The sequence below is a fragment of the Rana temporaria genome, chromosome 7 (assembly GCF_905171775.1).
Source record: "Rana temporaria chromosome 7, aRanTem1.1, whole genome shotgun sequence".
Taxonomy (NCBI): domain Eukaryota; kingdom Metazoa; phylum Chordata; class Amphibia; order Anura; family Ranidae; genus Rana; species Rana temporaria.
This window is the reverse complement of record NC_053495.1, coordinates 173,801,186-173,828,864: the sequence shown is the minus strand read 5'-3', so window position 1 is coordinate 173,828,864 and position 27,679 is coordinate 173,801,186. Positions and strand designations below refer to the sequence as shown.

Here is a 27,679-nt window from a genome sequence, read left to right as displayed (position 1 = left end):
AAGCACTTGCCCGTAAAACTTGCAGCCGCGTAACGTAAATGAGATACGTTACGCCGCCGCCGTTTTACGCCAGTCTACGAGAATCTGGCCCATTGTGTTTAGTGGTGCTCATCGGACATCATCCTCTTTACCTTCATCCACTCACATCAATGATAACACAATAACAAAGGGATCAGCTGGGTGGTTTACTGTGGATAAGAACAGTATCTGCAGCCTATAAAGCTCATTTTATCCGTGTGACATTCCCATTTCATTTACAGACACACTGCTGAGCACAAACCACAGCGAGAGGACAAAAAAAGAAAGGGAGCGGCAGCTGGCTTCATGTCACAGAACAATGCCGTGTTCTGCTTACTCATGGGAACATCAGGCTGAGTCAGTGCAACTGCATGACATGAGCACAAGCTGGCCGCATACATAACTATACTGACAATGAAGATGTAGGGAGAACTACAATCTACTACTGGACAAAATGTGACAATCATCCTAAACTCAATTAACAAAAAGACGCCATTCTAAACAGATAAGGATGAAGGTTTTTTTTTTTTATAAAAAAGGGACAGTTATTTTCAGCCAATGAGACCTGAAAATAAAGATACTTATCCTATGTAAAGCTTTGTGAATTTCTCTTTGTATCACTATCACACAATAGTCTGAATTCACTAAGCCAACACACCAGGACAAGGACACTTATTAAAAAATAAAAGTGTGATAGTTATTACTACCCAAGGCCAATTCTGACACTTCTCTACTACATTAAAAAAATCCCCATAGGCGGCGCTTTGATTTTTTTTTTTTAACAGGTTACAGAGGAGGTCTACTGCTAGAATTATTGCTCTCGCTCCAATATTCGCGATGATACCTCACATGTGTGGTTTTAAATGTGTTTACATATGTGGGCGTGACTTACATATGCATTCACTTCTGCAAGCGAGCACACAGGGACTTTAAAATTGGTTTTTTGTTATTTTGCTTTTTTATGGTTACATTTTACTTTTAGCTACGAGTAAGCATCACATGATGCGAAACATGTCAGCTCTTTTTTCCTAGTCCACTTCTTGTTTGACTGCATGAATTTTGGCTGTTTTTTCTATTTGCATTTTTGTTGTTTTTTTATGTTTTGAATAAAGACATCGTTTTTTGAGGAGTGCGGCGATCCAGGATTTTTCTTTCATCCCACATTTTACTTTTAGGGACCATCTCTCACGCCGGAAATCTCTATGGTCAGCATCCGGGGCCAGTTGGTTCCTTCCACGGTTCACCGATGGCAGGGGCGAGCCAGGAGAAGCACTGGGTGGCCGCAGGAGGGGGGTGGGGGGCGGAAGTGTTGGGGGGCTCAGAGGTCCTGCAGCCTCATAGGACAGATAGAGGAGAATGGAAACTTCTCCTACAAGCTTTAACCAGACACTGATAGAAGTCACAAGACTGCTTTATACCACTGATGAGAAAAAAGGTATTTAGTGGTTTTATATTTACTAAAATAATTTTATTTCCATGTTCTGTGTACTGTGGAAGACCAGATATAGTGAATGCAGGCTCCTGGGTTTAGTAACATTTTCAGAACGAGGCATCCCCAGCCCCATCTAGCTGCCGGTGTAGAGAATCCCCCACCGTCAGCTGGATGCAAACAAAGGGGTCGGGGATGCGGACTGATGTCGTTACCAAAATATGGCATATATGACCGGGATTTCTTGGAGCAGCAGCTGAATGGAGCCTTGGGGGGAATCATTGCTTGCTAGCCCTGGGGATAAACATGCACAGAAAGGATAGAGTGTCCCCCCCACCGTGCCGCCTTGAGGCGCTAATATTGGTCAGATGGGAGAATGACGCTATAGTTGGATACACACTATACAATTTTCTATAGATTTTTTTTCCTTTAGATTTACCAAACCATATAATAGCAAGTCAAACCTTAAAGTGGAGTTCCACTGAAAAATGGAGCTTCCGCTTTTCGGAATCCTCCTCCCTTCCGGTGTCACATTTGGCACCTTTCAGGGGGGAGGAGGGAGCAGATACCTGTGTAATCCAGGCATTTGCTCCCACTTCCAGGCATAGGTCCCTGCAGCGACCTACGCCACATCCAGCGTCTTCTACATCCCCACCGCTGACTTCTGGGAGACACAGCTCCCAGAAGACAGCAGGAACCAGTGGGATCGCACATCACGACTCGTGCAGTAGGGAACCAGGACGTGAAGCCTCAACGCTTCACTTCCTGATTCCCTTACCGAAGATGGCGGCGGCAGCACCTGAGAACCGAGGGACAGATTGGCTTTGAGTACCGTCATCACGGGTGCCCAGGACAGGCAAGTATCCATATATTAAAAGTCAGCAGCTGCAGTATTTGTAGCTGTTGACTTTAATTTCAAGATATGTGGGAGGAGCTATACAAATCATTGGCTCTGAACAACTTCACATCCAGCGCGCCTGACCACATCTTACCTACAGGGCACAACGGTGATGCTTTTTGGACTAGTAATGAATGAATGGCGTGTATACCTTTTGTTTTAAAAGGTCAAAACTGTACTTCTATTACAAGTCATTCCTCGGTGTGTAAACGTATTATGTCCGATACCTCTGGGATCGCATTGCACAGGAAATCAATATGGTGAACAGATGTGACAGTAGTCATTAACATTTTGCTGACTCAGAATAATTCAATGGGCATCCAAAGCACCTCCACCATCAGCACAGTGTCAATGAATGGTAGAAAATGTATTCATTAACCATGACAGGGTCTTGAGAAATACAGAATGAGCTTCACTAAAACATTTAAAGTAGTGCTAAAAGTAGAAGTTTTTTTTTTTTTATATCTTTTTTGGTTTTTTTTTATACCACCTCAGCTTTTTACCAAATTCTAGAGACCCGCTCATGATTTGATGCTTTTTTTTTTTTTTTTTTTTTTTTTAATATATATATATATATATATATATATATATATATATATATATATATATATATAATCTTAATGCATTAAGGTAAAAAAAAATAAAAAGTTCCCAACAGCCCCCCTTACCTGAGCCCCATCCCGATCCAGCGATGTGCATGAGAGTAGCGGCTCTCCCAGGTCTCCCGCTCCTCATTGGCTAACACAGAAGAGGGAACCATTGATTCCCTTTGCTGTCAATCAAAGCCAGTGAGGAGAGAATGGGGCCAAGCCACACTGTGTGTGTGAATGGACAATGTCTATTCACAGGAGCGTGGCTCGGGAGCAAGCCTGCTCGAGTGCTCCCATAGCAAGAGTCTTGCTACTGGAGGCTCTCTGCGGGGGGGTTGGGTGAGCCAGGACTGCCGGCGAGGGACCCCTGAACTTTCAAGTATGGCCAGCTTTACTCGTCTCCTGCACATCCTCTTCCCCCTGACTGGAGAGTGAATAAAGAAGCAGCAGACTCATTAGTTAAGAGTCCTGGTGGGCACACATTAAGAGCCCTGGTGGGCACACATTAAGAGCCCTGGTGGGCACACATTAAGAGCCCTGGTGGGCACACATTAAGAGCCCTGGTGGGCACACATTAAGAGCCCTGGTGGGCACACATTAAGAGCCCTGGTGGGCACACATTAAGAGCCCTGGTGGGCACACATTAAGAGCCCTGGTGGGCACACATTAAGAGCCCTGGTGGGCACACATTAAGAGCCCTGGTGGGCACACATTAAGAGCTGTCAGCCTGAGGAAAGGAGTGCCGATAACCAGCTTCTTTAGAGCCCATTCACACCTAGGCGTTTTGTCGCCTGTAGCGCGACGCTCACAAACGCCAGAGGTACCAAAATACATGAAAGTCTATGGGGATGGTTCACATCTGAACGCTGATGCGCCTGACGCCCATGGCCTGTAGCTAAAAAAAGTTCCGGACCCTTTTTTACCCGCGTATCGGGCGGTTTGGGCGTATTTGAGCGTTTCCATTTCCCATAGAAAGTAATGGAAACGCTCGATTCAAGCGACTTGCGCGACAACGGGCGTTTGCTACGGGCGTTTCGTTGCTTTAATCAATAGAACTTGTCGCCCATGCAGAAGATTAAAAAAAATCTACCAACATAGCAACAAGTGATGAAAAGATGATAGTTTTTCCTATTGGCTAAAATAGAAAACGTCAAAGTACAAAAACGTCGGACAACGCTGTATGCAAACGCGCAAATAAGCATGAATACGCGCGACAAAACGCCGGAAAAAAACGCCGAACGACAAACGCTCAGGTGTGAATGCAGCCTTACATCCGTGATTGGTCACAGCTGATCACGTGATAAAGAGCCGCTGACTGGCTTTTTACCTCAATCTGTGATTAGCCGCGTCCTCCGGACTCTGATGGCACAGTCGGCAAGTGGTTCCATAATCTTACAAAAAGAATGTAGATTGCCACAGATTTGCGCATATTGGCACAAAATACGGACACGGGAACTTTTTTTTCTACTCAAGAAAACAGCGCTTGTGTACAGGCACACTGTGCTACATTTTAGATCAGTAAAAAATAAAAAAATAAATATAAAAATAAAAAGACGCTGTCCTGAGCTTTTTCAAGCTGCGGCGTGCACGAGGCCTTAAAAGCAAGTGCGTAATGTTGGCTCCCATAAGCCTCTCCTCGCATGTTTATTAGAAAACAATTTAAATGATGTGGTTTTGGATGCTTCCATTTTCCAATAGCATATTTAGATTTTGAGTGCAGTTTACTTTCAAGCTCCATAAATATGAAAGTTAAACACTGGGGCACTTTAAATAAATCGGGCACGTCTCCAAGTCATTTTCTTAAATTAGTACTGTATAATTTGCTGATTTAGCTTAGCAGCTGCATCCCATCAGATGGGCTCTGAACACCAGCAGCCCCGGGGGCTTGTTCACATAACCAGCCTTTCTTATTCTGTTCTCTGGCCAAAGCAGAAGAGATGGGAAGTGACAGGGAGCAATGATCTGTGGGCAATACGGGGCCCCTGGCACACCGTCACTCACAATGTCATGGAGCCAACAGAGGAAAACAGTCCACATTACAAGTGTCTTCATGTTCTATATGTGTACATAGGAGGAGAACACAAATACAACCTTCCAAAAACATGAGTGGCCGGCCATGTGACTGGGATCTCCTCCCAACACTCACCCTCCATTCATGGAAGTGAAGAGTTTACATTTGTAAAGCACAACGCCACGATTCAGAAACATGGGGAAAGGACATGATTGGGCCGTACAGCGGCTTTCTAATGTCAGAATTGTAGTATGTGTGAACCTGCACCTTGTAAGACAACACATTCCATTTAAAATAGAAATGAAAGACGAAACATTTGTTTTTACAAAAAAATAATAAATATAAAATTTCCCCTTTTTTCTTTTTTTTTTCTAAACAATCACAGTCCCTCTGTTCTCAGTTACATATGGATCTTAGAGAGCAGGGGGAAGAGAAACAGCAGTGCACGGATCTTCCCAGTGAATGGCTATGCGGGGGGCAGGGTCAAGACATTGGAGGAAAACAGACCGACTTCCAGTACAGTCAGAAAACTGACCATGCAGTGCCATCATGCCTAGTGTGGTCAGCTTTTAACCACTTGCCAACCGCCCTATAGCCGTTTTATCGCTACAGGGTGGTAGCTTTGCTCGATCACGTGTGTATATATACGCGATTCAGCATTTCCGTGTGCGAGGGGCGCAATGGGACTGCTTCTGCTGCGATTCTTCACTCGATGTCCTCCGGCACCCGCTGATCGGTTAACACAAAACAGGGATCTGCCTATGTAAACAAGACAGATCGCTGCTCTAATAAGGGGGGGGGGATGAATTCTGTGTTCCTGTAGTAAACACAAACACTGGCTAGGCACACAGTTAACCCTTTGAGTGCCCCTGATGTTTAACCCCTTCCCAGCCAGTGTCATTAGTACAGTGTATATTTTTAAAACTGATCATTGTATTAGTGTCCCTGGTTCCCGCAAAGAGTCAACAAAAATTACAGTTATGCTGCGTACACACGATCATTTTGCGGCATGAAAAAAAACAACGTTTTAAAAAACGTAATTTAAAATGGATTGTGTGTGGGCTTCACATCGTTTTTCGGCTTCTGAAAAACGACCAAAAAAAATTCGAACATGCTGCATTTTTTCACGTCGTTTTTTAAAATGTCGTTTTTCGGGTTGTAAAAAATGATCGTGTGTGGGCAAAAAACTAAGTTTTAAACCCGCGCATGCCCAGAAGCAAGTTATGAGACGGGAGCGCTCGTTCTGGTAAAACTACCGTTCATAATGGAGTAAGCACATTCATCACGCTGTAACAGACAAAAAAGTCTTTTACTAACACAGAATTAGGGGTGCAACGGATCGAAAAACTCACGGATCGGATCGATCCTCGGATCAGGAGTCACGGATCGGATCATTTTTCGGATCAGCAAAAAAGAAAAAAAAAAAGACTAATCTTGTTACACCCAACAGAGTTTTAGATTCAGTTATTTTCAACACAAAATATAGTTTACATGTTAAATTTTAAAAGCCGCAGCAAACCTTACATGTTTGAAAATCAGAGGTGTTCTGTCACATTAGCAAACATGTAAGGTTTGCTGCGGCTTTTAAAATTTAACATGTAAACAGTATATACGTATGTGAGATTTTATATAAAATACACAGTTTTTTTTTTTTTTGCAAATTTGTAAACTTAATTTTCTTTTAAAAAAATTGCCCAAAACCTTTTATGGCTTCATTTCAAGCTCTATAACTGCTCCTGGGCTACATCACTGACCTGTGCCATCCTTCCTATCCACCTGGTCTGTTTGCAGGAGAAGTTTAATCAGTGTGCAGGCAGATTGCATGGAGTGTGTGTCACAGTGTATTTTACAGTGGAAGCCAAGGCACCGGAATGAAGACACATGTCAGCAGAGATGATTCCCAGAGCGCCGCCAAGTAAGCCAGCCAATCCGGGCAGCTCATCACGCGGGCCAATCAGGTGCAGAGACCGGACATCCCATCCAACCAATCACAGCCGATCTGTGATTGGTTGGGGTGGAGCAAGAAGCTCCGGAGCTAGGCCGAAGCCGGGGACTTTCCTACGGCCGAGGCTCCGGAGCGCTCCGCGGATCGCCTAGTGTGCCGATCCGAACGGGGTGACCCGTTCGGATCACGGATCGGTGACGATCCGTTGCACCCCTACACAGAATGGGCTAAAAGCAGCCCCAAAGGCGAATAGAACTTCCCCTTTAGAGTGCCGTCATACGTGTTGTACGTCACCGCGCTTTGTTCATCATTTTTCAAAAACGATGGTGTGTGGGCAACATCGTTTTTAATGATGAAGTTGGAAAAACTTCTTTTTTTGGACATGCTGAAAAACGTTGTTTTTTTTCATGCCGAAAAAACGACCGTGTGTACGCGGCATTAGTGTCCGATTGTTCACCACAATAGGTCGCTGATCGCCACCATTACTAGAGATGTATATCTGTCTATAAAAAGCAGAGGTGATCAAATACCACTATATATATATATATATATATATATATATATATATATATATATATATATATATATATATATATATATATATATATGAAACACGCACTGCAGTGATGCATTCAGACAATGTCATAGTAATCATGAAATAAAACAAAGTTCAGGAATATTCCTCTATCCCAGTGCTAAGCACACTCTCCTGCCTGCATGCCTGAGCCAAGGGCAGATGGATGCCAAGAGGTAAATGCAACATGAATCATCTGCCCCTACTCAAGATAGCCACAGCCAGAAATGTAAGGGGGTGATTTTCAAAGCGATTTCCCAACAAAAAACACAAAGACATGGATGGATCGGTAAGTTTTCTTTAAATATTAAACATTTATTAAAAAAGCATTTTTGGTTCGTGGTGCTCAGATGAAGTGTAGTTCCACTTTAAGGACTGAGCGTCTCATCACATCGCACAGTCCCTTTTTTTGTCACATTATTGTGATACTTCACCTACGTTACCGCAGCACAATGCCCTCTTGTGTGCAGCGACTAAATGCAAATTGACTGCCTTTTATTGGACCAACCGTCACTGGCGTTCTTCCAGTACAGAAAACCGCCAGTCACCGCACTGTGTGACGCACGGACATATATTAATATTTAATTAAACAGTTACCATAATGCATCCTTAAAAACTTTCATTCCAAGAAGAAATAAAAAAATTAATAAATACGAAAAGCAGGTGTAATTATTAAGAGAAAAGGATTTACTTCCTGAATATAGAGATTTCAAATTCCAAAAAAAAAAAAAATTTGCATCCATTTCTATAAAGAGAACCAGTCACCATTTGACATTTCTAACAATCTGAATCTCCACTCTAATGCCGCGTACACACAGTCGTTTTTTGTGATGAAAAAAAAAACGAAATTTTTAAAAACGTCATTTAAAATGACCGTGTGTGGGGAAAACGTTGTTTTAGGTCTTCTGAAAAACGACAAAAAAAAATTTGAGCATTCTTTAATTTTTTATGTCGTTTTTCAAAACGTCGTTTTTTGTGTCATAAAAAATGACCGTGTTTAGGCTAAAACAACGTTTAAGACAACGTTTTTAAACCCGCGCATGCTCAGAAACAAGTTATGACGCGAGCTTGAATGGAACAGAGTGCCACAATACGTGCTGAACGTAACCGCGCTTTGCTAGAGCTTTTTGAAAAAACGATGGTGTGTAGGCTACGTCGTTTTTTAAAATGAAGTTTGAAAAACTTCTTTTTTTTTCCATGAGAAAAAACTACGTTTTTTTTTTACAAGACAAAAAACAACCGCATTAGAAGTGGCTGTAAAGTCAGAAGGTTCTATGCTCAGAGATAGAGATATATATATATATATATCTCTATCTATCTATCTATCTATCTATCTATCTCTAATCTGGCACTCCTCTCCTACATGTAAAAAAAAAAAAATCCCAATTTTTTGCTATAAAATTACTCAGAACCCCCAAAAACTTTTGTTAATGTTTTTTTTAGCAGACACCCTAGGAGATAAAATGGCGGTCATTGAGCAATAATTTTTCAAACGCATTTTTGTTGGGGAAAAAAAACAATTAGTGAATTAAAAAAAAAAAAAAATAGTAAAGTTAGCTCAATTTTTTTTGTATAATGTGAAAGATGATGTTACGCCGAGTACATGGATACCCAACATGTCACACTTTAAAACTGCACACACTCATGGAATGGCGCCAATATTCAGTACTTAAAAATCTCCATAGGCGACGCTTTAATTTTTTTTTTTTACAGGTTACCAGTTTAGAGTTAGAGGATTTGTTGCTCACGCTCTAAAGCACACGGTGATACCTCACATGTTTGAATGCCGTTTACATATGTGGGTGGGACTTAAGTGTGTGTGTGTTTGCTTCTGAGCACAAGCTACCAGGGACAAGAGCGTTTTAAATGCATTTTATTTTTTACTTTATTTTTACACTTTCTTTCACATTATTGATCACTTTTATTCCTATTACAAGAAAGGTAAACATCCCTTGCAATAGGCATCCATCGTGAAAGGTCCTCTTTATGGAGAGATGTGGGGTCAATAAGACCCCACATCTCTCCTCCAAGCTGAAAAGCATGAGATCGAAAAAAAAAAAAATGTTCACCAATCTCCTGCTTACCAGCCGTGATCACGGCTTTGTTTACATCCGCGGCCCGGACGTGACGTCGTAACGTCGCACCTGGCCTCCGATAGTAAGAGATCTTTATGGTCGTCATCCAGCCGCGGCCGATTCTTTCTCGGTAAATCCAGCTCCTACCTTTTCCTCATATACAGAGTCAGTGATCACTGACCTGTGTTTACAATGTTTCAGTTTATGAATGGAGAGGAGCCACTGTCTGCTCTCCATTCATTTTCAGCGAAGCTGATGAGAAAAGGAACACAACAGTGCTGAAAAAAAAAAACACACACACACCATACTGACACTGTCCACCCCCCACCTTAAAAGCATATATCAAAAAAAAAAAATTATATAGGCCTGGCTATATATATATATATATATATATATATATATATATATATATATATATATAGCCAGGCCTCAAGAGTTAGGGACAGGGCACTGGGGGCAGACCAGAGGGACAGGGCACTGGGGGCAGACCAGAGGGACAGGGCACTGGGGGCAGACCAGAGGGACAGGGCACTGGGGGCAGACCAGAGGGACAGGGCACTGGGGGCAGACCAGAGGGACAGGGAACTGGGGGCAGACCAGAGGGACAGGGCACTGGGGGCAGACCAGAGGGACAGGGCACTGGGGGCAGACCAGAGGGACAGGGCACTGGGGGCAGACCAGAGGGACAGGGCACTAGAACTGGGTCTCTTCCCCATTCTCTTGCTGTCTCCTCTGAAGCTCCCATCCATCCTCTCGCTCTCTATCCCATTCATCTCATCATCAGGAGCCTGTGTGTGCGGCTCCACGCTTGCATGTCCCCACTTCCCCCTTTTATTCAGGCTGGCAGAGAGGAGAGGAGCTGCAGCACAGCGGGAGGGAGTACAATCCAGCGCTGAGATCCACACAACTGCACAGCCATTGACACCATAGCACAGCGCACACTGACAGCGCACAGCACACATTGAGACCAGTCTGTTCACAGTGCTCAGGCTGAACTGTTGGACACTTACATAGAGCACAAGGAGAAGAAAACTGTACAAACTGGAAGGCTGTCACTCTCATGTCAGGGCAACTTTCAGTGAGCACTGCACCAGAGTGGTAATTTTTGCAATCCTCCACCTCACTCATTACTTTCTGCTCTCCAGCTACATTGGTCGGGGCCCGGGGGCAGGCTCAGAGAGGTCATACTGTTGGGTCCCATGGCTTAATGAGAATTGTAAGGAGAGCACCTGTGTACTGCTCTGCCTGTGCGCGGCTCACCAGACTACTTTTCCCGAGCATGCACCTTCCCTCTTCGGCCGCCAATCTCATCGGGACTCTAAGTGTAGGCACAGATTGGAGGGAGATTGGTCATGCAGCCCTGTCATCACTCGCCCCCAGCTTAAATCCACTCGCCAAATGCTAGTAGGCGAGTGGAAATTTTGAGGGCTGCTACTGTCACACGAGAGAAAAAAAAAAATAGTATCAGTACTTGTACTCGGTCTTAAAAAAGTGGTATCGGGACAGCCCTAGTTGTAACTACTTGTAAATGCTCCATTTACTATCCCTGTGAAGTACTGCAGGAGCTGTGCCTATGGCTGTAGCATTATCACAGGCTTGGCTTTGTAAACTGCAAAGCGTAGAGGTGGTGGAGACAAAAGGCTTCAGCTACAATGAATCCTTTGTTTACATATTGTGAAGGGTGCCTAAACATTTTAGGATCAAGCTAACCAAGATCTTTATTTTAGCCTGTTTAGTATTGAGTTGCTTCCATTTAACCCTTCCAGTCAGATCCTTTCACTTCTATGCATGTGCACTGTGAAGTGTGGAATATGCTCTTTTACAAATGATAAATATTATATCTATGACACGGCATTCAAACTATATAACATGAAAACCTTAAAGAAATATTTGAGAATTTATGCAAAGTATTAAATTATTGTTCTCCCAGCTGAAGACAAGCAAATCCTGGAATACAGTTCAAGTAACACTGTAGTTCTCAATGTATTTAGCAAACAAGAGAAATATTTCTGCCACTAGGGGAGACTGCAGGGGATAGTTTTCAGTTTAGTTTGCTTGTGGGCTCCATCTTGTACCTCATACAGTTGGGCGATTGTTGGGATACAGTAGATAGATAGTTTATTTTCTTTCTGGCCTTAACTGACAGTTAAGAGGGAAAATTTGACTGACAAGTTAGCTTTTCTTTTAACCTTTAACCCCTTGGCGTCGACCGTATGCAAATATGTGGCCTCTCGCCACCTGGTCCTTCGCGCTAAATATTTGGGTTAATTGTCCCTAATACACCTGCGCTGAGCGCTTCTGGCACAGTTACCACCGATTTACCGAAAGTTCCTTTGCGATCTGGATTTTTCTGACCACGTGACAGCCAGTTATGGTGGTCAGGTGATCTTAAGCCGTGCCCCACCTTGCGGCGTCATAAACCTCTTAAAGCGACGCCAAGAGGTTAAATGATTCCTATAAATGTTCTCCAACACAGCATAAGGTTTCCCTATAGTCTGCTCAGAAAATTGTTTTTCCTTTTCCTCCTCTCAGTAAAATGGAGAGACAAACATCTAGAGTTTGGAAACATTTCCACGGTGCAATTTCTGCTTGAGCTGCAATTTGCAAATATTCTATTCCAAATGCTACAAGGATGACAAAACACATCCTGGCATACCAGGCGTGCCCTAAAAGACATTAAAAAATATTTTATGCAATACAATGATGAGGACCAAAATGAATAAGCGAGGAGTCGATCCCTCCAGAGTTCTCATTCCAGAAACACTTTCTGCTGCTTCTGGATCATCACAAAGTGTTTCTTCACCAGCAGCATCTTCAGGTAAGAAAGTGTTACAAAACCACAACCTCCCAAAAATACACAATACCCACATACTTCTGGATCAGCACTGTCTAACAGAAAAATTCATAGTGGCAGGAAGAATATAAATTATGAGAGAAGCGGGGGGGGGGTTACCTTTTCTCATGAATAGTTAAAATGTTAACATATACAGTTCTTGTCAAAGGGTTAGTAAAGGTTCATTTTTTTTATTTTTATTTTTTTTAAATAACAAAAACATGCCACTTCACTGTGCAGTTCGTTTTGCACAGAGTGGCCCCGATCCTCGTCTTCTGGGGTTTCTCTGCGGCTGTCTCGGCTCCTCCCAGCAAGAGCTAACCCCCTTCTGGAAAGCGCTCTCTTGGGAGTTAGCTTGAGGGCACGGTCCCGTAAGATACAGTGGCGGCCAAAGCTGCCAAGATTATCATTTGGCCCCGTCCCCCGGCGCACTGCATCATTGATTTGATTAACAGCAGCGGGAGCCAATGGCTGCGCTGCCATCAAGCATCCAATGAAGAGCCGAGAACAGCCGAGAAGACCGGGCCGAGAAGCCAGCACGTTCACAATGCGGGTCTTTCGAAGGGGCTCATTGCTCGGGACTGAACTTTTTTTTTTTCTGGAAAACTTTTTTTTCCCCCCAATGGTTTCAAAATTTACACCTCTAGGTATGCCGCAATTTTCATTATTTTCTTTAAACGTACTGATGTACCATGAGCTGTAGCTAGAATACATTTTAGCAGGGGTTCCCTGGGAGCTATAAAGGTTTAGAAGGGTTCCTTCAGGGTAAACAGATTGAGAAAGGCTGGACAAGGCTGTAAAAAGGGAAGACTGACTTCACAAGCAATGAATATAGGATGTGTATATTCAATGAACAAAGAATCATTTGGAGGTCTGGTTTGGGCTTCCAAAACACACAAAAACCTACATATTGTCCAGTATAGTGCTTTCAAATTTAAGCAGCAGCACAAAAAAAAAAAAAAACTGGTAGCTGAAGCCTTTAGTACACTGCTGTTGACAAGCATCTGTGTGGCTTTTTTTTAGATCTGGAAATCAATGGCCGAGTTTTTAAATATATACTGTATATCACATTACTATTGACCAATGTTAACATTGTTTTTTTTATGCATACATGGCGTGGCATTGCTGTAAACACAACACGTCCTATTCTGCCGCATATGAAAGCTTTTACTCTTCTATAGAAGTCAATAGGAACACATTGTGACCACATGGTATTTTTTTGGTAAAATATAAAAGCTGAGGTTGCACCGAGTAAAAAGATACCCAACATGTCAAACCTTAAATACCACTATATTTGCCATAGGCAAAGCTCCAAAAGCAAATAGATCATCAATTTAGCGTTACGAAGGAGGTGTAATGCTAGGATTATTTCTCTCATTCCGACGTGTGCGGCAATATGCAACATGGGTATCACAATCAATGTTTTCCAGCGGAGGCGCCCTGCATGTTTAAATATGCGTATATATGAGGGTAGGGATTCTATGTGCTTGGGTGTATTCATTTCACAATTTTATTTTATTTTTATTTTTTTAAAAGGAAGGAAAAGTCCCTATGCAATATTTTTTTTTGGCGACAGGTTCTCTTTAATGAGACATGTAGGGTCTGAAAGACCTTGCAGGTCTCCCCTGTGCGCCACTGAAAGTAATGCAAATGGCACTGCATTATATTCTTTCCTGGCCTTGATGGTTAGGCGAACCGTCAACAGGCACCTGGAAATGACGTCACGTCAAAATCAGCAAACAGGACCTGCTCTATCACTCCTACGCTGATGACACAACTTTACCTTTGCGTCACCAACAAAAAAAGAACCAATACCACGCACTAGAAAATTGCCTCTCATTGATCGATAATTGGATGACGGAGAGCTCTCTCAAACTTAATGGATCCAAAACAGAACACAAACCGAAAGAAAAACTCTAGGACAACCTGCACACCACCCACCATCCTTGGACAAACCAACACCCCAAGCACCAAAGTCAAAAGCCTCCGAGTCATCTTTGACTCAGACATGACTATGGACGCACAAATAGGATCACTAGTCAGCGGATCTCACTACCTTCTCTGCCTGCTGCATAGACTCATCCCCTTCATGCCAGAAGAGGACACAGCAGTAGTAGTTGAAACAATCATCAATTCTCGACTACGCAAACGCCTTCTACCGCGGACTTCCCAAATACCAAATTCCGCGTCTACAAGTCACCCAGAACAAAGCAGCCAGTCTGGTAACGGGAAAAAAAAAAACCTGGGAATCAACCACCCCGTCCCTGAGGGCCCTCCATTGGCTAGCCGTGAAGGATCGGGTTACATTCAAGACACTCTGCCTCACTCACAAATACACACAAGGAAACACTCCTCAATACCTATGCGAGAAAATAAAACACTACACCCCTAGTCGCGCCCTCCGGTCAACTAACCAAAACCTCCTCCACATCCCCAAGACCCGCTGCAAATCTAAGAGGAACGAAGATTCGCAGTCCAAGGACCACGGCTATGGAACACTACCCACGGACATCCGCATGGAAGAAAACCATCGGGCCTTCAGGAAAAAAACTTAGGCCCCGTACACACGACCGAACATGTCTGCTGAAACTGGTCCGCGGACCAGTTTCAGCAGACATGTTCGGTCGTGTGTAGGCCCGAGCGGACAGGATTCCAGCGTACATTTGCCCGCCGGGCCTTTTTCCAGCGGGCAAATATTTCCAAACTTGTTTAGAAACAGCCCGCTGGAATCCTGTCCGCTCGGACATGTTCGGTCGTCTGTACAGACCTACCGTACATGTCCGAGCGGCCGCCATCCCTCGCATGCGTCGAATGACTTCGACGCATGCGTGGAAGCATTGACCTTCCTGCGTCGCGCACGTCGCCGCGTCATCGTCACCGTGCCGTCTGTCCGCGCGGATTGTCTCTAATTTCTGTCTGATGGTGTGTACAACCATCAGACAGAAATCTCCGACCGGACATGTACGCTGAAAACGGTCCGTCGGACCGTTTTCAGCGGACTGTCCAGTCGTGTGTACAAGGCCTTAAGACCCACCTCTTCTCAAGACACAGGACGGCACTGGATGCAAAAAGCGCCTTGAGGCGATTTAGTTTGCATTTGTAGCGCTATACAAGTTACTCACTCACTTCCGGGTCAACAACTACTGTAGAAGACGAGGAGGGCGGACATGTGTTCGCTTTCCATCTTTCCCCCTCCCTTGCTTCTCTACCTAGGCCCGCAGATGGGCAAGTGGAGCCCAAGAGACATAGCAAGAGGGGCACACTAGGGCATCAGCCAATGTGCCAAGTCTAACCTTCTAGTCACAATGGCGACCTGGTGCCTGGGGTTTGTCAAGCCCTGTGGTAAAAACATCTCAAAGGTAACACATGACACTATATAAGCGCACATGTGTTTTTAGGGTGGCTTTTGACTTTGTGTCTTGTCTGCATACTCAAAAAAAGTGAATAGCAGCACCCCCCTTTCCCACAAATATCCAGCTCAGAACCCTTACCATTCACCAGGTTTTAGGGCTCTTTCACACTGCCTGTACAATAAAACGTTTTAGCACACAGGGAGCTGTCAGTTTTGCCCTACACTGATGTCACCGCACACAGGGGTCTATTTACTAAAACTGGAGAGTGCAAAATCTGGTGCAGCTTTGCATGGTAACCAATCGGCTTCTAACTTTAGTTTGTTCAATTAAAGGAGAATTATAGCCAAAGCTAGTATGGCTGCACTTCTCTTGTGGATCACAGGAGTGCAGGTCATCATGCATGCACTCCTGTAAACCTTTTTCAGCAGACAGTGGGCTCAAGCTTGCTGTTTGCTGACGTCACAGAGCCAGTCTAGGCTGAGAGAAAAAAATAAAATAAAAAATAGCAAACAAATGGTTGGGACCCACCCAGAACCCTGCACCGGCACCTGGCTCAGCCTCTTAGCAAGCCACTGAGAGCCTGGGCCAGCCGCTTCCACTCGCTCCACAGCCCAGTAAGCCCCCCCCATAGTGTCAATGTGGTCTTATAGAAGATGAGAGGCTACCACTATGTGTAACCACACAGTTTTGTTTAGCCACCATCTGGAACCCTTGCTTCTCAATGGATATCTAAAACTGGGAACCCTTGCTTATCAAGGGATTTCCAAAACTTGATCTATATAGCCCAGCCTACATTTATAACCAATGGGCACCCCAAGACACCACAGTTTTAGAAGTCACAGAGTCTGCCTAGTCTACCTTAAAGCAGAGGTTCACCCATAGAGAACACATTTTCCCCTTAGCTTCATGCTCGTTTTGTCTAGGGGAATCGGCTAGTTGTTTTAAAATATGAGTTGTACTTACCGTTTACGAGATGCATCTTCTCCGCCGCTTCCGGGTATGGGCTGCGGGACTGGGCGTTCCTTCTTGATTGACAGTCTTCCGAGAGGCTTCCGACGGTCGCATCCATCGCGTCACGATTTTCCGAAAGAAGCCGAACGTCGGTGCGCAGGCGCAGTATAGAGCCGCACCGACGTTCGGCTTCTTTCGGCTACGAGTGACGCGATGGATGCGACCGTCGGAAGCCTCTCGGAAGACTGTCAATCAAGAAGTAACGCCCGCTCCCGAAGACCCATACCCGGAAGCCGACGGAGAAGATGCATCTCGAAAACGGTAAGTACGGCTCATATTTTAAAACAAATAGCCGATTCCCCTAGACAAAACGAGCATGAAGCTAAGGGGAAAAGAGAAAAAAAAAACAAATTGGTTGAACTCCCGCTTTAAGCCCCCTAAACTCTGGCCCAATATCGGGCGGTTTTGGCCAGTTCAATAAAAAACAGCCAACATTCAACCATTGTGTATGGGAGCCAGTCCGGCTTCCGTCAAAGGAGCATGGCCAAAAACATCTGCCGATCGCCATCCAAATCAGCGCTCTGTCCGCTGGGTTTAAAAAAATAAAAAAAAAGCAGATAGCGTGTAGGTTTTAGCTGACAACAAACACTCACAGAATTGTCATATAAAAAAGGTGTGGTCTTCCAGCAATCTGAAAAGGGTGTGTTATCACTATTCATTCAGCCCACAAATGCATATAATCCTGCGCACCCCATACAGCAATAGAAAGTGAAATGACAAATACTGCCATTATAACAATAGTCCAAACAAAAACACAACAACATGATCATAGACAGAATGCTTATTCATCACTAAAAAGACCAACATCCAGACCACCAAGGACCTCTTCCTCAAGCAGCAAGAAGAAGATTGTCAATACTTCCTGGGAAAGAGTCCTTAGCAGCCCTGAAACCTTCTCTATGGGTGGCATATAAAAGTTGTGTTTTTGATCATGATGGTGTTCATTAGATCAATACAGAGGGGACAGGAGATGTCTAGGGTTCTTCTACCTTAAAGGGGTTGTAAAGGTAAATGTTTTTTCACCTTAATGCATCCTATGCATTAAGGTGAAAAAACATCTGACGGTACCGGCCCCCGCCGAACCCCCGTTTTACTTACCTGACCCCTCGAAAGTCCCGCGCGCATCCACATGAACCTCTTCGGTTTCCAGCCTGGCCGTTGATTGGCTAGGCTGGACGGATTGATAGCAACGCAGCCATTGGCTGCCGCTGCTGTCAATCACAGCAGATGGCGCGGCGCGCCGGGAGGTGGGGCCGAGTGATACAGTCGGCGGCTATGGTCGCCGCTGTATCACGGGAGCGCGCTCGCAAAAGCTTTCCACCATGCTCGCTCACTCGCATGAAGGTGGAAATCTTTTGCAAAGAGGAGCAGAGATAGCCGCCGAGGGACCCCAGAAGACAGCGTTCGGGGACACTATGTGCAAAACAAACTGCACAGTGGAGGTAAGTATAAAATGTTATTAAAAAAAAAAAAAACTTTGCCTTTAGTGACCCTTTAACTGTTTACCAAGCAGTCATATTCATAGCATGCTGTGAACTAACCTGTCACAGTTGCATGTACAGCACCATGGCATCTGCAGATTTAACAAAGGCTAAGATGGCAGCTGCCTTGGCTGTAAAGGATGGGAGGGTTTAGTTCTACAGCTCCTTTTCAAATCGAGCTTTCCACTTACAGTGGATATAAAAAGTCTACACACCCCTGTTAAAATGTCAGGCTCCTGTGATGTTAAAAATATAATAATGTATAATAATATAAAACAAAGAAATAATTTCCGAACTTTTTCCACCTTTAATCTGACCTATAAACTGTACAACTCAATTGAACAACAAACTGAAATCTTGTAGGTGGGGTGGGGAGTAAAAAATAAAAGAAACATGGTTGCATAAGTGTGCAATACGAGTCTATCAGCATGGCACATCTTGACTTGCCAATATTTGCCCACTCTTTGCAAAAACACTCCAAATCTGTCAGATTGCGAGCACATCTCCCATGCACAGCCCTCTTGAGATCACCCCACAGATTTTCAATCTGATTCAGGGTCTGGGCCATTTAAAAACTTTAATCTTCTTCTGGTGAAGCCATTCCTTTGTTGATTTGGATGTATGGTTTGGGTCGTTGTCATGCTAAAAGATGAAGTTCCTCTTCATGTTCAGCTTTGTAGCAGAAGCCTGAAGGTTTTGTGCCGATATTGACTGGTATTTGGAACAGTTCATTATTCCCGCTACTTTGACTAAGGCCTCTGTTCCAGCTGAAGAAAAACAGCTCCAAGATATGATGCTGCTGCCACTACCATGCTTCACAGTTGGTATTGTGTTATTTTGGTGATGTTCAGTGTTGTTTTTGCACCAAACATATATCTTTGGAATTATGGCCAAAAATTTTAACCTTGGTTTCATTAGACCAGAACATATTTTCCCACATGCTTTTGGGAAACTTCAGATGTGTTTTTGCAAATTTAGCCGGCTTGGATGTTTTTCTTTGTAAGAAAATGCTTCCATCTTGCCACTCTACCTCATAGCCCAGACATATGAAGAATACGGGAGATTGTTGTCATATGGTATCGCAGCGATCGGTAGAACAAGAGCAATAGTTTTAGCCCTAGACCTCCTCTGCAACTCAAAACTGGTAACCTGTAGAAATGTTTTAAATGTCGCCTATGGAGATTTTTAAGAGCGCGATTTTGAAGCGTGACATGTTGGGTATCAATTTACTCAGTAGTGATACCGGCGCCCTGGAGAGGATCACAGGACAGGTGAGTGATCGGTTTTTAAAAGTCAGCAGCTACACTTTTTGTAGCTGCTGACTTCATTTTTTTTTTTTTTACGGCGGAACTCCGCATTAAAGTGGTTAAATGATGCCAGCAGTGTACTGATCATTATTTAAAATGAGTTTGAATGCGATTTCTTAATTCTGAACACTACATCCCCAGTCATACAAGGGTGTGCACACTCATGCAACCATATTATTTTATTTTCTACTTCCCCTCCACCTAAAGATTTCAGTTTGTTTTTCAACTGACTTGTACAGTTTATGGGTCACATTAAAAGGTGGAAAAAGTTCTGAAATGTTTTATCTGTCTCTTTTTTTTTTATATCACAGAAACCTGACATTTTAACAGGGGTGTGTAGACGAAACAAGAAAGGACTAATTCTGCGTACACACGACCGTTTTTTCATGACGAGAAAAATAAAAAAAATTAAATTGGTCATTAAAAAACGATCGTGTGTGGGCTCCAGAGCATTTTTCTCGTTGTGAAAAATCGGCATTAAAAATTTAGAACATGCTCCAATTTTTCTCGTCGAGAAAAACGGTTGTGTGTAGGCTTTAACAACGGGAAAAAAATGTGTTTGCCCAGAAGCAAATTATGACACAGGAGCGCTCGTTCTGGTAAAACTAGCGTTTGTAATGGAGATAGCACATTCATCACTCTGTAACAGACTGAAAAGCACGAAGACTGAAAAGAGCGAATCATCTCTCACCAAACTTTTACTAACACGAAATCAGCCCAAAGGGTGGCGCCATCCGAATGGAACTTCCCCTTTATAGTGCCGTCGTACGTGTTGTACGTCACCGCGCTTTGCCCGAGCATTTTTTTTCACGATCGTGTGTATGCAAGGCAGGCTTGACAAGAATCACGTCGAGAAGTCGTTTTTTCCATGACATTAAAAACGGTCGTGTGTACACGGCATAACACTCACCTGTCCTGCCACCTTTGACTCTCTAGAAGTGCTTCACCTGATTAAATATCTTCAGCATCTGACGGATGTTTGGCTGTGTTGGATGTCAAGTCCCAATCTGGGTGCTGCGATTCCACCCGCCTTCCTATGTTCTGAAGTGCTGTGGCAGCCATCAGGTGGAACTACTGTGCATAGCAGGCGAGGCAGGGATCCAACACTCCGGGGAAGTGTGCCAGATGCTGAAGATTTCTTGGCTAGTGTGGCCCTTCAAGAGAGCAAAGACTGAAATCATGGGCAGCAGGACAGGCGAGTATTATTACTCTTCTTTTGTTGGGTCCGTGTTGGCAACCGAGTCATATTAAAAAAAGTGTGATGCTGCTATCTGCATGACTCACTCCCAATAGGTTAAAGCGATAGTAAAGTGCCCCCCTCCCCCCCTAAAAAAATCCTCTGCAAGTTAAGATCATAGGGCCAGATTCACGTAGAGCGGGCGCAATTTTACGTAACCGGTTTACGTTACACCGCCGCAATTTTTCCGATTTAGTGCCCGATCCACAAAGCACTTACCTTGAAATTTGCGGCGGTTTATCGTAAACAGGTCCGGCGCAAGGCGGCCCAATTCAAATGGGGCGGGTACCATTTAAATTAGGCGCGCTCCCGCGCCGGACGTACTGCGCATGCTCCCGTCGCAAATTTCCTGACGTGCTTTGCGCGAAATTACGACGCGCCGACGTTTTGTGAATCGCGACGTGAAAAAAGAGTTACGCCGGAAAAATTAAAAAATGTAAAAATAATTCAAAAGCGACGTGGGAAAGACAGGCATACTTTAACATGGTGGAGTACTTTTACACCATGTTAAAGGTGCCCTATCTTTGCAACGGAAATCTAACACTCGCGACGACGTGAAAAAGCTTTGTGGATCGCCGTAACTCCTAATTTGCATACCCGACGCTGGTTTACGACGCGAACTCCCCCCAGCGGCGGCCGCGGTACTGCATCCTAAGATCCGACAGTGTAAGTCCATTACACCTGTCGGATCTTCTGCCTATCTATGCGTAACTGATTCTATGAATCAGTCGCATAGTTAGAAACAGAGATACGACGGCGTATCAGGAGATACGCCGTCGTATCTCTTTTGTGAATCTGGCCCATAATGTGCTAGTATGCATCACATACTAACACATTAGGAGAGGCTTATCTTAAAATGATGTGCCCCTTACATTGCACTTGGTTCACAGATTACAGGGAGCTCTATGCTGTGCTGTGCCAGATCCCTGGCTTCTGCTGCTGAGAAAAATCCTTAGATGTGTGTACTTTGAAGTGATGTAGAGAAGAGATTGCTGCTGATAAACCAGTACAACTTATGTAGGAGGCTTTGTTTCAACCCTGTGTATCACCTGAGGCCAGTCACTTCACTGTATAGGCAAGGACTTACAACCATGTTGTGGAGCTTGGAGGTTCAAAGGGCAAGACATGCTGCCTACCTGCCAGCTCTGCCTAAAGTCCTACAACTCAGCTCGTGTGATCAGCTGCGATAGGTCATGTGATCGGCTGCCAGCAACGCATTCAATGCTATTAAAGTTTATTTTTATTTTTTTTAAGCATTTATTAGGGGCCTATTCACACTACAGCTGCCAGACAGATAAAGTCCCAGACAGGCCAGTCAAATTCATTTAAAGTCTGAACTCCAAGTAAACTGCAAAATACTAATTAAATACCTCCATGGGAACAGTTTTACCTACCAAAGGATTTGCATTTGTCCATGCAGTACTGAAATTAACACAGCTCTGCCCCTACAGCACAGCCTTGCCTAGCAGAGGGTGGAGACCTGATCTTTCTCTGCTGCAGTTTTACTTTCACTTACAGGTCTCCTTCCCTCCCCACCCTGTGACTGGGCAGGGAACAGAGAAGCAGCAGGCTGATGAACTAATTTCTCAGTTTTTCTGAGAAATTCTCCAATCAGTATGTCCCTTGCACTGCAGCACACCCAACTGGCTCCTCGTGCTTCTTCTCTCTCACCTTTTCTGAGCTCTGCTGTACATGAACTGTAAAAGGCTTATACCAAATCAGATTCAGGTACCAGGCACATATAACAAGACGCAAATTATTGTAGCTCTGTATTGAGTAATACATCACTAAATTTACTTTTAAAATACAAGCTTAGTGATGTATTACTCAATACAGAGCTACAATAATTTGCGTCTTGTTATATGTGCCTGGAATACTTAGTTACTCTAAAGCCAAACCGTACTATTCTTAGTTTGGAGAGAGTGGTGAGGGGTTAGGACCCCCGTTAGCTTTCTGTGTCCTCGCTCTATATGACCTGGTAGCCATTGTTGTCACTGAGCCTGAAAACAGGAAATATTTAGTTGTCACCGTACAGGAATAGGGAGGCAATCTTACAATGGGGAACCTGGTTTCAATGACAACTGGACTCTCCTCACATTGGAGACCTTTCCTGTATTTGTATTCTGTGGCTCTCCCTTATGGGACACTGACAGCAAAAACAAGAAAAAGAAAAAAGAAAAACACTTAACATGAGTCTTGTTTCCTACCTCCAAAATAGAAAAATGAAAAAAAAGTTTTGTATTTAGACATTTAAGAAAAGTGCATACACAAGAACATAAGCCAATTACTGACCAGCAGAGATCAATCTCTGCCGAATCCCTGACTCCAGATATTCAACAGCCGGGATGGTATATGTGCCATCATACCATGACTTTGTGATCATACAACGGCTGTGCTACATGATCATGCCATGCTTTGGATATGCAATCAAATCATGGCTTTATTTTGTGATCACATAATGGCTGTACTAAATAATCGTACCCTGTCTGGGTTATGCGCCATCATAACATGACTTGGATATATGATCATACCATGGCTGTGCTCTCTCCCCTCAGCCAATGGTTGTGCGCCATGCCATCCCACCGTGCCTGGCTGTGCGCCATGCCATCCCACCGTGCCTGGCTGTGCGCCATGCCATCCCACCGTGCCTGGCTGTGCTGTGTGCCCTCGTCCCATAATACTGTGTCGGTGCGCCATCCCACCGTGCCTGGCTGGGCTGTGCGCCATCCCACGGTGCCTGGCTGTGCGCCATCCCACCGTGCCTGGCTGTGTGCCATCCCACCGTGGCTGGCTGTGCTGTGTGCCATCCCACCGTGGCTGGCTGTGCTGTGTGCCATCCCACCGTGGCTGGCTGTGCTGTGCGCCATCCCACCGTGGCTGGCTGTGCTGTGTGCCATCCCACCGTGGCTGGCTGTGCGCCATCCCACCGTGGCTGGCTGTGCGCCATCCCACCGTGGCTGGCTGTGCTGTGTGCCATCCCACCGTGGCTGGCTGTGCTGTGTGCCATCCCACCGTGGCTGGCTGTGCGCCATCCCACCGTGGCTGGCTGTGCTGTGTGCCATCCCACCGTGGCTGGCTGTGCTGTGTGCCATCCCACCGTGGCTGGCTGTGCTGTGTGCCATCCCACCGTGGCTGGCTGTGCTGTGTGCCATCCCACCGTGGCTGGCTGTGCTGTGTGCCATCCCACCGTGGCTGGCTGTGCTGTGTGCCATCCCACCGTGGCTGTGCTGTGCGACATCCTACCATGGCTGTGCTGTGCGACATCCTACCATGGCTGTGCTATGTGCCCTCGTCCCAAAATACCGTGTCTGTGCTGTGTGCCATCCTACCGTGGATGTGTTAGGTGCCCTCACCCTGGGTTATGTGCCATCCTACCATAGCTGGGTCACATGAGTGTGCCATGGCTTGGTTATGTGTGCCTCTAAATTCTCCCCAGAGCCTGGCATTGTTGGCACGTCTATCACCACAGACAGACAGATCTTTCATCACCCCACCAGACAGTTCTCCAGCTTTGGTGGAACTACAACCCCCCTCATGTCTGGCAACCTATGCTGGGTCTTGTAGTCCCCCAGCACTCAGTACAGGAAGTATAATATAACAGAAAGGAGGGTGTCCCCAGTACCTGGAAGTCAGCTAGGATCATCTCTCTGTCAGTGTTGGAGGCCATGTCCCCCTCAGTGGAGCCGCTAGGCGGGTGTCAGTGATGGGATCTCCGGTTAGCAGATCATGAACCCCCAGCTGGGCCCCCGGGGCCTGTCCTACGCTCTGGGCTACTCTAGTCTGATCCTCGGCCTGGTTCTGCTCTCTGTGTCTCCGCTGCCAGCCGCTGTCTGCTCTCCCTCCGCCGCACGGCGCTGTCGCACATTTTGCTCGTCACTGAGGTCGCAATGACAGGCGGTTGGCGGCCGACACAGTCACGTGACATATCCAGGCCTCCCTTCTGGCTGCGGTCACCGTGGCAACCGGAGGGGCGTGGAGAAGGCGGGGCGTGTGTGACCTGTCAGTGACTGTGTGCGGGGAGTGATGAGCTGCGCCACCATCAGACATGGCGGGGCCTGAGCATAGCAGAGCCTCATTCCTGTCATCTCACCTGGACCTTCCTCTGATGTCTTTATAAATAGACATGTGATCATCTCTGTAATAAATAAACAATTAACTCTCAGTATAAATAAACTAAATAACTTCCAGGTATATAAAAAAAGACTGTGTGCCAAAGTCTAAGCAATGATTTCAACGCACCCTAAAGCCCCATTTACACCTAGGGCTAGATTCAGCAATGAATAGATACGCCGCGTAAATTCAAAGCTGCGCCGGCGTATCTTTTTTCTGTATTCAGAAAGCAAGATACGCCGACATTAGCCTAAGATCCGACTGGCGTAAGTCTCTTACACCGTTGTATCTTAGGGTGCATATTTACGCTGGCCGCTAGGTGGTGCTTCCGTCGTTTTCGGCGTAGAATATGTAAATGACCTAGATACGCCGATTCACAAATTTACGTACGCCCGGCACTATTTTTTTACGTTGTTTACGTTAGGCTTTTTCGGTGTAAGGTTACTCCTGCTATTAGGTGGCGCCCGCAATGTTAAATATGGCCGTCGTTCCCGCGTCGAAATTTGAATTTTTTACGTTGTTTGCGTAAGTCGTTTGCGAATAGGGCTGGACGTAATTTACGTTCACGTCGAAACCAATACGTCCTTGCGGCGTACTTTGGAGCAATGCACACTGGGATATGTACACGTTCGTAAAAAAACGTCAATCACATCGGACCACCAAGAATTAACATAAAACACGCCCCCTCATCCACATTTGAATTACGCGCGCTTACGTCGGCCCCATTTACGCTACGCCGCCGTAACTTAGAAGGCAAGTGCTTTGTGAATTCAGCACTTGCCTCTCTAACTTACGGCGGCGTAGCGTAAATACGATACGCTACGCCGCCATAACATTGAGCGCCCCTACCTGAATCTAGCCCTTAGTGTAGATTTTGAGTGCATTTTTTCCTCATTTTTTTTTTTTTTTTTATGTGTTTTAGGCATAAGGCTGCCTTAAGTGTAAAAAAACCCACAAAAGAAGTACAAAAGTGTGACCTATGTGCCCTAGTGTTGATCTACGCAGGTTAATGGTGCTCAATAGACATGGTGTAATGGAGCCCTTAAGCGGCGGCGTGGTCAAGCTGGCGACCTGAACGGATGTGCCTGAGGGGAGCTCCACTCTTACCAACCTCTTTCACACGATTTATAGGGGATCTACCTTTGCTTTCACCCTGTCTTGCCACACGGTGTCCCCCGGGCATGCGAAGGGGCAAATCCGGCTCCGGACGGAAAGGCGGCTCTCCTTTTAAAGCGTCCCCTCAGCAGAAGCAGCAGGCCCCTGTAGGCCGCACGCACATGGCGTCCTAAGCGGCGCTTACTTCCACAGGGGCGATGGAGGAGGATCGCTTTCAAGCCCTTATGCAGGCTATTTCGGGGGGTCAAACTACTCATTTACGGAGACTTTGCCGCGCACCTTGCTGCCGCAGGCCTAGTTTTTCGTGGAGAGGGCCCATAGGATGCCACCAGGCCGCAACCAACCGGGGGCCACCCACGCACACTTTTATTTTTAGACTGCTTAACTTCCGAGACCTGGCACTTCGTGAGGCTCGGAAGGTGGAGGAGCTCCAGTTTGAGAATGTAAGACTTATGCTGTTCCTGGATTATTCAGTCGTCACCCAGCGGCTTCGCAGAACCTTTGACCACGTTAACGCTCAACTCTGCGCCAAGGTCTTGAAGTACAGCATGCTGTTCCCGGCTCGGCTGCGGGTCATTGATGGGGAGACCACCCGTTATTTCACCTCACCTGAAGATGTTTCTCACTGGATGGACACCTTACCTCAAACCCGGTAACTGCATAATTAACCCCTTTGTTTCTAATGCCTGCACTTGAACGTTGCTCCCTGTGCTCTCTCTCCCCTGTACTACGGTGCAGAACTGTGCCTTTTTGATGCCCTGTTATTTGGCCCCCTACCTCTACAGAACAATGCTGGATCTATTGCTAACCCCTTGAGCTCCCGGCGGCACTGGGAGGTTTACGGTTGGCCAAGGGGCTAACGCCCTGGAATTGTACTGAGAATATCTGCCTTGCCCTTGGCGGACCAACTTTGGAGCTCTGATCCCCCTGGTTGGAACTTGACTGCCCTTGGAATATTTTTTGCGGGGCTCCGGCTCTGTGATGCTGGGGTGGCACTGTTTCTTACTGGGGGGGCTTGGGGAGCACCTGGGACAGTCCATGTCCTAGCAGGATTACTGTTTCTGCTTCGTTTGTTTGTAACTATTAAGTGTGTGCCCTAGGTTTGTTTTATTTTTTTATTTTCGTGCTATATGTAGATCCCCACTATCCGGTCACCCCCCCCCCCCCCCCCCGTTCGGTTCGCACCAGTACCTTTGAACGGATCGAACGTTCACGTGAACTTTAGAACCCCATTGAAGTCTATGGGACTCGAACGTTCGAATTCAAAAGTGCTAATTTTAAAGGCTAATATGCAAGTTATTGTCCTAAAACGGGTTTGGGGAGCCGGGTCTTGCCCCAGGGAACATGTATCAATGCAAAAATAGTTTTAAAAACAGAAGTTTTTTTCGGCAGCAGTGATTTTTTTTTTTCCAATAACAATTTTTATTGATCAAAGGTTTGTGCATACATAACTTACAGTCATCCAAAATAGGACGCAAACAAAGATAATATAGAAAGAAGGCACATTAACATTAAAACAGGGAGTGCTCAATATCTTCGCTCACTGTAATCCGCTATATAAGCTTATCTATTGGATATGGTAGCGCCAATGTGGCGGAGTGCAAACTTGCCCTCGTCCATAAGGACTACCTGTATGTTGTGGCTAGAATGATCAATAAGCCTAACATCTGATTAGTATTTCAGCAGAAGTC

At 45.3% G+C, this 27,679-nt stretch overlaps 1 protein-coding gene across 2 annotated transcripts in view; it reads right to left on the bottom strand.

Moving 5' to 3' along the window:
• The window catches only part of FAF1 (Fas associated factor 1), a 375,519-nt gene extending 350,850 nt beyond the window's left edge, over nt 1-24,669 (bottom strand). For both annotated transcript variants that reach the window (XM_040360508.1, XM_040360509.1), the window contains exon 1: nt 24,385-24,669. In XM_040360508.1, the coding sequence (XP_040216442.1) occupies nt 24,385-24,429 (45 nt within the window). In that variant the 5' untranslated portion in view covers nt 24,430-24,669. The remainder of the gene's footprint in view (nt 1-24,384) is intronic.
• Between the last annotated feature and the right edge of the window lie 3,010 nt (nt 24,670-27,679).